Genomic DNA, 15,552 nt, shown 5'->3' with positions numbered 1-15,552 from the left:
AGAGTCCTTCGATTACATGATTGACACCGGCTTGGAAACCATGCTCAGCCACATCAAGCCCGTCGAAATTTTCGACCCTTTCACTTCCACAAAGCTTAGAGATATCCTTTTCTATTATATATTTCAGTTTTTTCTGTTCGTTCCTGTTTCACCTCATATTTTAGCTCTAAACTCATGCAATTTCTATTTTTCAGTTGTCGGTTTTCAGCACTAACCATTGCATTTTCTATTTTTTATTATTCTTTTCTTTAACGTTTCGTACTCTCGTTGAGTGGTGCGGTGGTGGATGAGCCTTCGAAGGAGCGAATTTCAAGGAAAATGCGGGCTCCTTTGTATCCATTTGAGGTAAGTTTTTCCAACTTTCACTATTTGTTTTGCTATGCAGATTGTTTTTTTAAGTTGTTGTTCTTTATGTTCAGTGAATGACTCAGTATGTGCAATTTTTCTTTCTTTTGAACAGTGTAGACAAGCTGGAATTTCTTATACAGGGAAGTTCATGTTGGATGTATGCTTTCAATATAATGATAACCCAAGTGTTGTAAGAGAACGTGTTAGTTTTGGAGAGCTTCCCATAATGCTACAGGTAGATTGGTTATTGTTTGCTTTAAGCTTGGGTTCTTGAGTTTTGAGAACTGTACTAACACATAAGCACGAACACGTTCTTGAAAAAAAGTTGTACATGTGCATATAAGTGTGGTTTTTAGAGTGTTGCTGTGCAAGGAACTATAGTGGAAGTTGCAGGAAATTTGCTGTTGTATAACTAGTAATATTATGAATATGATGGATTCTGTGCAGTCAAAGAAATGCAAATTGAAAGGTGCTAATAAAGAAAAGCTGGTGTCCTGCAAGGAAGAGGCTTCAGAAATGGGTGGGTAAGTAGTCTAACCTTTTCTGTGCAGCTTAACATTGGTTTGTACAATGTTTTCAATTACAGGGATAATATATGCTCCTAACTTAGGGGTATACTATATTCTCGTTTGGATGAGTTGTTTGAGTTCTTATGTTGATGGTCTAGATTTATTATTTATTTTCTCTCTTTCTCCTTGGTGTTTATTTTTGAAGTACTTCCTTTTGGTTAATGCTTATACAAAAGCTTATGATATTTAAACCTTTTCAAGAAATTCTGCTAATTAATAATAATTGATGAAATGTTGTTATTATAAATTTAATATAGATTAAAGTCAGTGAGTTGGTGCTGAATCACCATAGCAGCTCTATTTGGAAAGCTGATTTAAGCCGTCATATTCTTATTTTGTTGTCTTATAGGCATTCCTAGGTTGCTTGTTTATCCACCTGACTATATGACTGATGATTCCTTGATCAAACACCTTATCTTTTCAGTTACTTCATTTTGAATGGCCTTGAGAGAGTTATTCGTCTATTAATTATGCCAAAACGGAACTATGTAAGCAATCTTTTTTGTCTTATGCACTTCCTTTATTGCAAGTGAGCCTGAGCTATCTTGTTTCTGTATGAGTTAAAATGTGTTATACTAGTCCAGGAACATGTAATGGGACTATTGGGACCAAGCAGCTTTGAAGGCTATTCATGGATTCCTCGATCCCACATCACAGATTTATTGATTTCATTACTTGTTTCTTAAATGTTGTAGCCAATGAGTATGGTGCGGAATTCATTTAGTGACCGGCGAGAGGGATATACCGATAAAGCTGTTGTAATAAGGTTTGTTATATCTTCGCATTTATTTTAAAGAACAAAATTACATTGTATCCTGTTGTTTACATATATCTCCTTTTATGAAGAACAGGTACATACATATTTTCATTTCAAAGATTGTTGCCGTTAATGTTACTATAATTTTCCATATAGTCTACCGTGCATTCGTATTAGTATTATATATGATAATGCCATGGCATTGCAACTAATGATTTTGTTTGTTTGACCTTTCCTTGAACTTTTCCATATTGTATTCATTTAGTCAGTTAGCAGTTAGCACTACAACAATTTAACATCGTTTGATCATGTACCAAATCCCACCTAGTGGGTCAAGGCTTAGTTGTGTATTTAAATGTTTTACTAGGTGTGCAATGCTTCACCTATAGATTTTTATCATATTACAATTTTGACTTTTATGACCAAAGGGATTGAAATGGGAGAGAAGGAATAGTAAAGGGAAGGGAAGGGAAGAGAAAGTATTTGCATGTTTCTTTGCTTTCTTTATGATGTTTCAACTGAAGATAAAACGGAAGTTTGCTTTTTTATTTCTTTACTGTTTTATTTTGTGTCCAAAAACTCCAAAAATAAACTTTTTTAAATGTTTAACTCCCAATATCTAAATCGTTTATAACTTCTTTTTTAATAAATTATTCAGGTGTGTAAGAGCAGATCAATCATCAGTAACAGTAAAATTGTATTATCTTCGTAATGGGAGTGCAAGAATAGGATTCTGGTAAGAAGTCTTTGGTTGCTACTTCCTTTTTAAAAAATAAAAACCTGGTTCTTTGTTTCATTCACATTCTTTGACTTGCATCTTAAGAAAGTTTTGATGATTTTGAATTTAAAATTTTAATGACAGTTTTATTTTAATATCATTTTGCAGGATGAAAGGAAGGGAATACTTGCTTCCTGTGGGCATTGTTTTAAAGGTAACACGTTCTGATTCTGTTAAATTACTGTAAATTTTGGCTTGAAATTTTTCAATGAGATGGAATTCTACAGTTTCTGTTATCCCATTTTCCTTGTTCTATATTTGGTTTGCTAATACATATATGCTTACAACAGAACTGATCTTTTTGTAACAGGCCCTAATTGACACCACAGACCGTGAAATTTATGTAAATTTGACAAGCTGCTATAATGAGAAGTACGGAAAGGGAAAGGGTACTGTTGGGACTCACCTTGTCGGTGAAAGGGCAAAAATAATTTTAGATGAAGTTCGAGATTTGTCCCTTTTCACTCGCCTTCAATGTCTAGAGTATATTGGTACATAATGCAGTTCTCTTGAAGACCCTATTGTTTCTGAATTTGCATACTTCTATACTAATTTTCTGTGTTTTAAATTCAGGAGAGAATTTCCGGCCTATTATGACTGGACTTGAAAATGACAGCTATCCTGTTGTATGTATTATTTATTTTTGTTGAAGAAGAGGTTCTTTTTACCTTATTTTTGTGTTTGTTGATTTCATGAATTTCCTTCAATGCCAGGTGGCTGATGCTGTTTTAGTGGACTACATATTTGTTCATCTGGAGAATAATTTTGACAAATTCAATCTGCTAATGTTAGCTCCTTTTCTCCTTCTATTTGGTTATTTTGCATAGTCAGCACTTTTTTTTCTTTTGAATATAACATATTTGCTGTGAAGGGCAGCCTTAGAGTAATAATTTAGTTGTCTCCTTGTAACCTTTATCCCGCTTTTGGATATTGTCTGAGATAGAAATATAGAGACAATTGATAGACACAGAGATAAAGACGTATATATTCTGTCCTCACTTTTATGAAATACAGAAAAATACATTAATGTTTTCATCTTGAGACAGGAAAATTGTCTGTTTCTGTCTCTACAACCGAACGAGTTTATGCATCTTTTATCTTTTTATTTCCGTCTTAGAGACAGTATTCAAATGTAACCCAAGGTCATGGTTTCAAGCAGTGGAATTAGCCACTGACGCAGATCAGGCTACCTACGTACCCTTTGGATTCGTACGGCGGTGCAGTTGGCCGTCCCCCAGACCAAGTGTAATGTGGGATGCTTGTGTGCATCACCAGACTGGCCTTCTATATAAGATATCTGTTGTGAGTCTTGTGTGCGTGTTTCGGAGAGTTATTTCACAATTTAATTTTTTTTCATAAGATGGAAAAAGTTGAAAATTGATTTATCTAAAACTTATTCCCACAACCTTTTACAAAAAAGTTGAAAAAACATTTTTTGTTTTGTTTTGTTTTTGTTTTTGAGGCACAAGCAGTAGTATTCTTTTCGAAGTCTTATATATTGAGATTATATATGGTTTCTTTTCTGGTTCCTCTATTCTACTTTTTAAACTATCTCTTTTTAGAGATCTATTTATTATTTTCTTATTTTAGCTTCTATTTTCCTTCTCCATTTAGCTTCATGTTGCAGAAACTTTTCTCACTTATAGATCAGACATCAGTACCTGACAACCCTGATTCCTTGCAAAATCAGGAGGTTTTACTCCCTGGCCATCTGATTACACTTTATCTTAAGGTGGAAAGCTTTAAACCCCTTTTCTATAATATATTAATCCCCATATTTGTCTTGTTTTATTATTAGAAGGATCCTTTCTAAAAGTCTTTTTCTGCTGTCTTATCACTTTTACACAAACAAACAAAAATAAGAGGTTGGTGTTTAAGCTTTTTTCCTCACCTGGTTTTATTATTATTTTTTATATTAGGAAAAACTGGAAGATTGGCTGCAAAGAGGAAAAAAGCTTGTTCAAGATGAGATCAAGGAAAAAAGCAAGAACTTTGATATCGGCAACAGTATGTATTATCTTTGTTTCCTCTTGCAATGTTATTTTCTATGACTAATTCTCTGCTCCTCCCCCTCATCCCCCTTCTGTTGGCATCTGCTAATATCTTTGTACTTGACTTTTTGTGGAATATTTATGAGACCTCAAATAATAGAGAAGAGATAGGTCAGAGAATTTAAAGAGAAGAGAGATTGAACTTTATCATGTACTCCAATATTATTATTGAGCTTAGCACCAATTGGTGCTTATATACAGAGAGAAGATAGCTTGTGGTGCAAGCTAGTACAAAGGGCATAATTGCCTTTTCATGCATAAGTTAGTTATGACCGTTGTAGCTAACTACAGCTGTCCTTTCCTAGCTGGATCAGCTATTCTAACTAACTGATTCTCTAGATTATACTAGCTTACAATATTAATAAATGATTTACTGGCCTCCCCTTATTATTCAATGCACCCTGTAGTCTTTAAGCTTCTATGTGATGTCTAAATTGATGATAGTTGTCATGATCTTTTCTTTACATTGTTTGCCTCTTTGTTTTGCAGTTAGGCAAGTAAAAAATCTTTTTGAGAAAAATCCACCAAGGCATATCGGTACAACCATTGAAAATATGTTGAAAACTGGAAGATTAAACACACAGACGGGTCTAGATCTGCAGCAGGTATGCACTTGCCAGTTCTCAGTTAAATTATGCCGGTGCTTATGTTTGCAAACCGTAAGAGATGTACCTAAATTATTCTTTGTATTTCTTCACATGTCAATATAATTGAATTGTATCCTCTATGTGAAGGCTTAGTGTTCGATATTTCTACCTTTTAAAGTATCAGATACTAATAGGAACTGGGCCTATAATTAACAGGTCTTGATAGATAAGTATTAGAGTAGCTCTTAGTAGCCAACGATAATGACGGTGTTAGAGGTGCAGAAATCATCAGTTTAGAAATTAGGAAGTCAGTAACTAGGAGAAGAATGGATTTCTCAAACATGTTTGTACAATTATATTCTCGTTGTGAAGTCAAACATACTTGGGATTTCGTTATTCTTTGAATCAGTCTATCAGCTGGTGTTAAAGCAACTTGAGCTGGGGAGGAATATATGTTGGAATGAGAATAGAAGCAAAGTCTGAGTCTATGTAAAATCGCCTACTATATTCGAGTCACTTAGCAGGCAAGGGTTAGCCAAGGTTGATCATTGCCAAATCTTGGAGGTTTGGGATATTAGTGATGGACAATGTCCAAGAATTATAAGATAAGTGGACACAGTCTTGAGTTTCATTCAAGAGTCTATCTAATTCAAAATTGGGTTCTGTAAAGGAAAATTCAGAGTGTTGAACATGGAAAGAAAATAATGAGCAATGGAGAAGGGTTGAGATGCCTTTGTTTTTGAGTGGGTGCTGATGCTTATAGGTGGGTGAGCTGAATAGGGTGGAATGGCATTTCAGCAAGAGCATACAACATGGAGAGTGACTTGTTGCTGCCAGAGACCTTGAAGGTTCAACAATACTTGGCTTGAATGACAGGTGTCTTACATTCAGAATCCTAAGTGGTCCAAGCTTCGGAGTTATTCTTTAGGTCTCAAAATTTGATAGTCCAAAATCCATGAGATATTGCTATGCTGGATGCAAGAAGGGTTTGCTAAGAATATATGGTTGAGACTTATATAAGGCTACTACTAGTCATTTAGAAGATATATTTGGAGGGTGTTTTCATGAGTTGTTCAAGTGAAGAGGTAAGACATGAAGTAATTTCATCCCCCTGAAGCTTTATTCTATTTAAAGAATGTGGCTTCTTCAATTGGTGAGATATAAATCGATTCTAAAAGAGGGAAACATTAATGTTGAAGAATGTTCGGAGATATAATAACTGTTCTTTTTCTAGAAACAATGTGGGAGATGGAAGAAAACATGCCCAGGGAATAAAGCCCAAGGGAAATTGAATGATACAACTGAATTCAGAGGTGGATAGCAAATTTTTCTTTAAGGCAGTAAACTGAGGCTGGAATGCATAGAGAAGAAAGAAGAGATCATGATGGGGTAATAAGATGATGTGCTGTGCAGGGTTTCAAGAAGGCCAACCATGCTTTCGCTGTTAAAGTGGTTGGACCTAGGTTTTGCTATACATGCAGTGGCTGGTGGGTGGTTGGCAAGCATAAACCAGTACTACCGCTGTACAATTGCCATTGAGGAGCTAGCTGAGACTGCTGCTGCAGAACATTTTCCTAGTACTGATATGAGATTGCTGTCAACATGTTAGGGAAACTCTGACCAAATGGGCCAGAGCCGACTTAATGATGAAAATACCATGAGCTTAAAATATATAGAAGAAAAAGACTTGATTCTTTTTCTGGTTGGATCATGCCCTGACAGTTGGGAAGATTGGTGTGGAAAATGGTGAAATTGGAGTTGCAAACCCTAGGCCCATTTTTGGACTTGTTGGATGAAACCATATTTTCTTAGCAGTAGAAACTGGTCTGTAAAGGGTCCTATTTACCAATGGTTGGCAGTGAACACCTTGAAAAGATTATGTCTGTGGCAGATAAATGCCCCTGTTTTTCTGGATGATACATGTGGATGACAGGGCAGGATCACTAGTGAGAACAAGAGCTGCCCATAAGTTTAATGTATCATTAGCATTTGCAGAGAAATATAGGTGATTGGATGAAATACGCATTATGTGGATGTTATCATACCTTGAAGCATACCTATATCCTTGCTTGTTAAGCTACAAGCTTGGGATGAAATCTTCCATCAGAAATGTTATGTTTCCTTATTGCAAATCTTATTCATTCCTTTGGTACAGCCTTTTTCCACCTTGATACACCTATTTGGAAATCAAAAGTTCTTTTTGTGAGTATGCTTGCTTGAGAGGTGATTAGGTGAAAATGGGTGGAAAATTCATGCATGAGCTCACCCATTTTACCCACCACCCAAACACACCCTAAGGTTGACTTCTTTGTTTGAACAATTCTGCTTAACTGAATTAATTTCTTACATGTTGCAAGTTCATGATACATAAGGTTATCTCTGTCAAAGTTAGTTATATGCTGGACAAGTTCAGAATCAGAATTGATACCACATCTATTTTTGTATTGTTTTGTGGCTAACATTTTATGAATACCTTATTTGGTATGTTGGTGAATATTGGGTGGGTGTGCCGTGCAACCATAGTTGTCAAATATATTGGCGATCACTTAGAGAATTTTGCAAGAACTGCCATAGTCTGTTTAAGGGTGTTTCACTAACTGATATGCAAAGGGAGCATCTTGCATTGTTCTATAGCAAATCCCTCTAGGTGTTAATTATATCCTTTTGTATCTATGTGAGTAAGTCTCATCCACTTTTGTAATACAATTTCTTTTTCCATTAAAAAGAATCCTTATCATTCTAGAGGAATACCTGTCTTGGATATGCTAAGGGATTGAAAAGTTTTGTCATTAATAGTGTGTTTCTTGGTTTGTTCTCTTCTTGGTAAGAAGATATCTTGCTGTCATATCTTGTATCAACTTCATCTTAATAAAATTATTGTTCCCAATCAAAATTCAATTATGACAATATAATTGGTTGATTGCTTTATATATCTTTCTTTATGTTAGCATGATGCCCTTTAAAATTCATTTGGTTATATTTGCTTGATCAGAGGGCAGGCTATACAGTTCAGGCTGAAAGGTTGAACTTCTTACGTTTTCTTTCACATTTTCGTGCTGTTCATCGAGGGGCCTCATTTGCTGGGCTACGTACTACAACTGTCAGGAAGCTTTTGCCTGAGTAAGTACATTTTTACTTATTTAGTAATTCAGCGTATTACATATTCTTGTTATAATATGCACCTGACTGTATCTATTATTTATGAGATATGTTTTTCTTGCAACAGATCTTGGGGTTTTCTTTGCCCTGTGCACACTCCTGATGGAGAGCCCTGTGGATTGTTAAACCACATGACATGCACTTGCAGTAAGTTATTTGTTATCTTTTCCTGATAGTGATGTATTATGTTAGTGTACCTATCCATATTTGTACCATATTTTGCATCAAATTTTGTCACCTAAGATACAGTCGTTTGTTATTTCTATTTGCTTTAGTGTAACCTTACATCATAAAACTCTAGTATGCTGCATTGCTGCATTATATTCCATTGGTTTCTGTTAACAATTTTCATATTGCATCACCCTTTGTTTCTGTGAGGATGTTCACCATAAGTGTTGTGTTATATTTCTCTGGATTAATTAATAGCTGTTATTCAACTGTTCAAGTGAGATGGTACTTTAGGATTTTACCTTCAACACTTAAGGTGTTCCAGAAGACTAATATATAAAAATGTATGGCAAAATTCCCCATATAAAATATCATAAGAAGTCTACCAATGCTTGGTTTGTACAAGTGGTCAACCACTTGTTCCCTTTAAGGAAGGTCTATGGTTTGACTCTCTGAATGGAAAAGTATTACTACAGAAACAGACAATTAAATTATGTGGTAATATTTATTGGTTAAATAAATTGTTTCATCACTTATCTTCAGAGACAATTAAAGTTCCGTAATTTTTCTCTTCTCTTTTGTCAGGGATTACTTCATTCATCGATCCTCTAGGAAGAGACTATTTTAAGATAAAAAAAGATATCCTCGATGTTTTAACTGAGGTTGGAATGATACCATCTTTGCCAAAGCTAGTTCTTCCTGGCCCACCTGAATTACTAACTGTTCTTTTAGATGGTTGTATTGTTGGTGGTATACCTTCCAGTGAAGTTGAGAAAGTTGTGGCTCACATAAGACGATTTAAAGTGTCATCTGCTGGAGTGGTTTGTTTTTTTTTTAAAAAAAATCATATTGTGTTTGCTTACTGTATGATATATCTTTTTCACATTGACTTAAATATTATGTGTTGCAGATTCCTGATCATCTGGAAGTGGGTTATGTTCCATTGAGCATGGGTGGAGCATATCCTGGTCTATACCTGTTCACATCCCCCTCAAGGTTTGTTCGGCCAGTGAGAAATATATCATTTCCTTCAGATGGAAGTGAAAACATCGAACTTATTGGGCCATTTGAACAGGTAAAAAGTATTTTTTTTTCTCTGTTTAACATTATTTGGATTAAGCCAAGGTTGCTTAAATGGATGAATTGACACACTAGACTAAATAAGATTAGGAATGATTGCAGTAGAGAAATATTTCACATAGCACCAATTAATTAGAAGATAAAATCTCATCTTAGGTGGTATGAAGGTCATGCTCGGAGAAGTTTTGCCAAGGATCCACTTAGGAGAGTGGATTAGATGGAGGGTAGTTTTGTAGCTAGAAGCAAAGGGAGACCTTGGGGGAAATTACTAGAAGAGTTTTTAAAATTTCAGTGTGGTTTATATTTTATAACAGTACTTTGGCAATGATTAATCCATGTAGCCGAACTCACCAGCTGAGACTTGTTTAACGCTTGAATTCTTTTTTGGAACTGAAGAACTAAAGCTATCTTTATTGAGATGAGTATTTTCACACAGGATCTATCCAATCTGAGTTACACCTTTTTATATTCCTTGTCAGGTTTTTATGGAGATAAGATGTCCTGATGGAGGAGATGGAGGAAGGAAAAGTTCATTCCCTGCAACTCATGAGGAAATTCATCCAACAGGAATGCTTAGCGTAGTGGCTAATCTTACTCCTTGGTCAGATCATAATCAGAGCCCAAGAAATATGTACCAGTGTCAGGTATTTGTCTTGGTGTGTTTAAGACTGTGAGACTGCTTGATCAACAGATGTTTTCAGATTGTTGTTGCTTTCATTGTAGATGGCAAAGCAAACAATGGCATTCTCTTCACAAGCAATTCAACATCGTGCAGATCAAAAATTGTATCACCTTCAGGTTTGCTCAAATTTGCTATGTTTTATGTTTATAGATTGCAGATACCCACTGTTCCAGATAAAAATGTGGAGCCGCCCTAATGTTTGGTTTTGTAGTTAATTACTTCCGTTGCATCTCACATATCATTATTTTATAATATTTTGCTTTCCTCTTATAACTTGAATATTTTGTGGTTATTTTCAGACTCCCCAGAGTCCCATTGTGCGCACAGGTGCATATACCAAGTATTGCATTGATGAATTTCCAACAGGAACAAATGCAATAGTTGCAGTTCTGGCATATACAGGGTAACTGCTTTAGAGCAAAGTGACTGTAATTTAACCTTTTATATTTATAAGCATATTTGTTAATCTATAAACGGATCACAGATATGATATGGAGGATGCCATGATTTTAAACAAGTCATCAGTGGAACGTGGGATGTTTCACGGACAAATATATCAGGTTTGATATATGACAAACTAGTTATGTTTTCTTGATTTTGATGTGTTACTGTTTATGTCTCACATCACTATTCGCATGACATTATGATTGGGTTTTTGAAGTTTTAGCAGTTTATACTCAATCAAGTTTCTTCTGTTTGAAACTTCATTGCTGCTGCTGCTCTCTCTCTCTCTCTCTCTCTCTATATATATATATATATATATCATGGTGGTATAATCAGCAGAGTACACTATAATGTTTGATTCATTGCTGACCTCATGTAGTACAAGTTTTAGTGGTGGTGCTGAAGTGTGATTGTATTTTTGATGGTTTTGTTGTTCCCCACTCCAGTCCCTGGCTCCGGCTCCTCACCGTCACACACACTAACCCTAAACACCCAGCGGCAACTCATGAATCCTTGACCATTGGTCTATTTGTAGATATATTCTGCATTTCCAACATTATAGTCTCTCATGGTCTGGCCTAAAAGGCCAAATGTTCACTTAGAGTACCTTGCTGTTATGCTCTTTCTGGAGCCTCCAAACTATCACATTTCTTGTGACTAGTTGACATCGGTAATCTACTGCATACACTGATTTGTGTTTGCTTCTGTACCTCCATGTCCTATTATGGTGGTGTAGTCCATGTATTGATATTTCAGTTGTTTGCTTTGACTGTAGATAATGTTTCTTGCCACAAATTCTGATTGTAAATTTTCCGTAACACTTTTTATATGCATCTCTAATTCCGTTTTCTTTTATATTGTAATCCACCTATATTAAATTTCAGTTGCAAGTTTTGACTCTTAGGCAATGTTTCATGTTATTATGATTGTTAATTTGCTTTATTGAATACTATGGCAGACTGAAACTATTGACCTGACTCAAATGGGTAGAAAGTCAGGCAAGTCAAGCCAAACCCCAAGAATGTTCAGAAGAAGCAACATAAACAAATTTGGTTGTACACTTGATGCAGATGGCCTTCCACATGTTGGCCAGGTTTGCTTTCATCTGTGCGTGCGCGCCCGTGTGTGTGTGTGTGTACACGCACACCCTTCTCTCATTCTTCTCCTGACTGCAACTTTGTTACTCTTAATTTGTGATTTCCAGTTCATACGACCGGATGAACCCTACTGTAGCATTTATAATACAGAAAGGAGTTCTGTGCAAACCTTAAGAAAGAAGGGTACGGAACCTGTTTATGTTGATTATGTTGCTGTTGATGTCAAAAACAAGAAGGATCTTCAGAAGGCAAGTCAATGCTTTTGCATATATTTCCTTGTGTAATTGGATAGTAGGTTTAAATTTTGAAACATTTATGATATAATAAATTTAAATAGATATTTATTGGTCCCTATAACCTATGCTATTGGGTTGCTTAATCCATGAACAGTAGTATCAATGCCATTCACCCATTGTGCTGAAGTTTGAACATTGTTGCCCACATCATTCATTTAAATTATATATATTTTTAGCAGTCAATATCCATGAACAGCTTTGAAGAGTTCATTTGTCAGAAGAGGTTCTCTAATTTACAAATAAATGAATGTTATTTTCCTGATGAAGTTTTATAGTAGCAGTTACACTAACCAATCCTGGTAGTGTATTTCAAGTAGTATTACAAGATATGTACAGCACAAGCTGTAGAAGGAAAAATTTATTACAATTTTTATTATTCAATTTAATCTGTTAACTTTTTCTTGTGCTTTCAATTTCTGGAGCAGGTCAACATACGGTTCCGACAGCCTCGGAATCCTATCATTGGTGATAAATTTAGTAGTAGGCATGGGCAAAAAGGTGTTTGCTCTCAGTTGTGGCCAGACATTGATATGCCATTTTGTGGAACTACGGGGATGCGCCCAGATCTCATAATCAATCCGCATGCATTTCCTTCCAGAATGACAATTGCAATGCTTTTGGAGTCTGTTGCTGCTAAGGTATAACACTTAAATGAAGAGATAAGCACGAAGATATTTATAAATTATCACACACTTTTTGTATTTTGATGGGAATCATGTAATGACTGCTCTGCAAGCATTTTTTTATATTGGTCACCTTCTGGGTGCTCTACACATCTGCTTCATTAAAGATCAATTATAACGTGTAACTAATTCTTTCAGGGAGGCAGCTTACATGGAGAATTTGTAGATGCAACTCCATTTCGTGGTTCAGTGAATAAAAATGATGGGGAGTCTGAATCAAAATCAGGTTCACTTGTCGATGACCTTGGTCTTATGCTAAGAAAAAAAGGATTCAATTATCATGGTTTGGAGGTTCTGTATAGTGGGGTTTATGGAACAGAATTAACGTGTGAGATCTTTATTGGGCCTGTTTATTACCAGCGGTTACGTCATATGGTTTCGGACAAATATCAGGTGAGCAAATCCTCTGTTTTGTCAATGCTGCTTCATATTGTTTTCTATATTCTCTCCTAGCTTGGCAAGATTCACTTGAAAAGAAATTAACATTTAACATTTCTCCTTTTATTCATGCAATTTTTTGGTTTTAAAGCTTTTGAAGTGGTGTGTCTAATTGAACTTAAATGTGACAAGTCATTATTATCTAATATTCTAATTTCACTTTGTTTCCTATTTTGATATTGGAAGCATCGGACTTGTTTGGTCAAAGAAAACATTTCAACCCAACTCAATCCCCAAAATATGTGTTGGCAAAGAATCTGACCCAATGCATTAAAAAAAAGGGTTCTTGAGTGGTCTCAAACTTGTGTGTAAAACGTGTAATTCAATGTGCTTTTCTTGGACAATGGTTACTGGCTACCTTACAAAAGCTTTTGTTGTCATTCGATTTGCAACACCAAATGCATTTTCCTTTACAGGTTCGATCTACTGGAACAACTGACCAGCTCACCAAACAGCCAATCAAAGGACGAAAACGTGGTGGGGGAGTTCGATTTGGAGAAATGGAACGCGACTCTCTACTTGCGCATGGGGCTGCATATCTTTTGCACGATAGGTTGCACACCTGTTCTGATTATCACATTGCTGATGTATGTTCCCTTTGTGGGAGCTTGCTTACAACAGTATTCATCCAACCCCAGAAGCGGCCGGTGCGGGCGATCGGGGGGCTTCCACCTGGAAGAGCTCCAAAGAAGATCATGTGTGATGCATGCCAAACAAGTAAAGGCATGGAGGCAGTTGCAATGCCGTATGTATTCAGATACTTGGCAGCAGAGCTTGCAGCCATGAACATAAAATTAACTCTTAAGCTAAGTAATCAAGCTGGAGCCTGATATGGCGAAGTATGCTTAGCATGACAGCGTGTTAAGATTATTATTTATGGGAGCTCATATGCTTGCTCCCGTCACTGGGAGTAAAAGTTTTCCAAGTCATGCAATCTTGATTTCTGTTGGTTTCGACGAACAGATCCAGATAGTAACATAGTAAGGAAAGTTTTGACGTTTTCACATTCATCTATGTATTGTTGTCAATGTAAAATATTAGCTAAATTATTTAGTGTTGCTGAATTTTTATTTTCTTTTGTAAAATGTGACATAAAGAAAACTCGAAGTGAAAGAAGTCTGCTATTTGTATTTTAATTTTTATTATTGATTAGAGATTTCCAAGGGCCTCATTTAAATCCACCTAACTTTACGGAGTAAATCCCTATAGTAGTCCCTCAGATTCGCGTAAATACTCAATGCAGTTCTCAAGATCCAAATTTTTTCATTGTAGTCCTCCAGATAGAGCTTCGAGTACTCATAGTGGTCCTTGGGCATATTTTTGGTGATAAGTCATTATCGGAACGCTGACGTGGCAACGTTTTGTCACGCTGGAGGGCTCCAACGGTTAGCTCTGTTCTGATTATCACATTGCTGATGTATGTTCCCTTTGTGGGAGCTTGCTTACAACAGTATTCATCCAACCCCAGAAGCGGCCGGTGCGGGCGATCGGGGGGCTTCCACCTGGAAGAGCTCCAAAGAAGATCATGTGTGATGCATGCCAAACAAGTAAAGGCATGGAGGCAGTTGCAATGCCGTATGTATTCAGATACTTGGCAGCAGAGCTTGCAGCCATGAACATAAAATTAACTCTTAAGCTAAGTAATCAAGCTGGAGCCTGATATGGCGAAGTATGCTTAGCATGACAGCGTGTTAAGATTATTATTTATGGGAGCTCATATGCTTGCTCCCGTCACTGGGAGTAAAAGTTTTCCAAGTCATGCAATCTTGATTTCTGTTGGTTTCGACGAACAGATCCAGATAGTAACATAGTAAGGAAAGTTTTGACGTTTTCACATTCATCTATGTATTGTTGTCAATGTAAAATATTAGCTAAATTATTTAGTGTTGCTGAATTTTTATTTTCTTTTGTAAAATGTGACATAAAGAAAACTCGAAGTGAAAGAAGTCTGCTATTTGTATTTTAATTTTTATTATTGATTAGAGATTTCCAAGGGCCTCATTTAAATCCACCTAACTTTACGGAGTAAATCCCTATAGTAGTCCCTCAGATTCGCGTAAATACTCAATGCAGTTCTCAAGATCCAAATTTTTTCATTGTAGTCCTCCAGATAGAGCTTCGAGTACTCATAGTGGTCCTTGGGCATATTTTTGGTGATAAGTCATTATCGGAACGCTGACGTGGCAACGTTTTGTCACGCTGGAGGGCTCCAACGGTTAGCTGAGTTGGCTAATTTCCAATTTATACCCACGTTGGTTCCTCCCATTATATTTAACCCTAAATCTCCAAATTTTCATAAAATTTATCACTTCTTGTTCATCACTCTCTTATGAGCAAGAGCCTAGACGGAAGAATGATATGGCAAAAGGAATCCATCCACCTTGAGAAAATTTAGTGAAAACAGCATTGACGTAA

General features: G+C 36.1%; 1 protein-coding gene across 3 annotated transcripts; it reads left to right on the top strand.

Annotated features, from left to right (window-relative positions):
• LOC107612860 (DNA-directed RNA polymerase I subunit 2) lies at window positions 1–15,128 on the top strand (the record flags this gene model as incomplete). Of its 3 annotated transcripts, XM_016314621.2 has the most annotated exon segments (28): window positions 1–101; window positions 263–345; window positions 461–583; window positions 796–872; window positions 1,342–1,405; window positions 1,613–1,683; window positions 2,333–2,410; window positions 2,561–2,606; window positions 2,763–2,943; window positions 3,026–3,078; window positions 3,166–3,239; window positions 4,067–4,184; window positions 4,372–4,459; window positions 4,993–5,108; window positions 8,083–8,210; window positions 8,317–8,396; window positions 9,003–9,238; window positions 9,328–9,492; window positions 9,977–10,141; window positions 10,221–10,295; window positions 10,479–10,582; window positions 10,664–10,739; window positions 11,582–11,716; window positions 11,828–11,968; window positions 12,442–12,654; window positions 12,838–13,092; window positions 13,554–13,715; window positions 14,546–15,128. In XM_016314621.2, coding segments are annotated over 28 exon segments (3,460 nt in total), but the record flags the coding sequence as incomplete, so codon positions are not given.

The sequence above is a fragment of the Arachis ipaensis genome, chromosome B08 (assembly GCF_000816755.2).
Source record: "Arachis ipaensis cultivar K30076 chromosome B08, Araip1.1, whole genome shotgun sequence".
In the NCBI taxonomy this organism is placed as follows: domain Eukaryota; kingdom Viridiplantae; phylum Streptophyta; class Magnoliopsida; order Fabales; family Fabaceae; genus Arachis; species Arachis ipaensis.
Note: the sequence above shows the minus strand (reverse complement) of the source record. Positions and strands in the feature narration are given on the sequence as shown.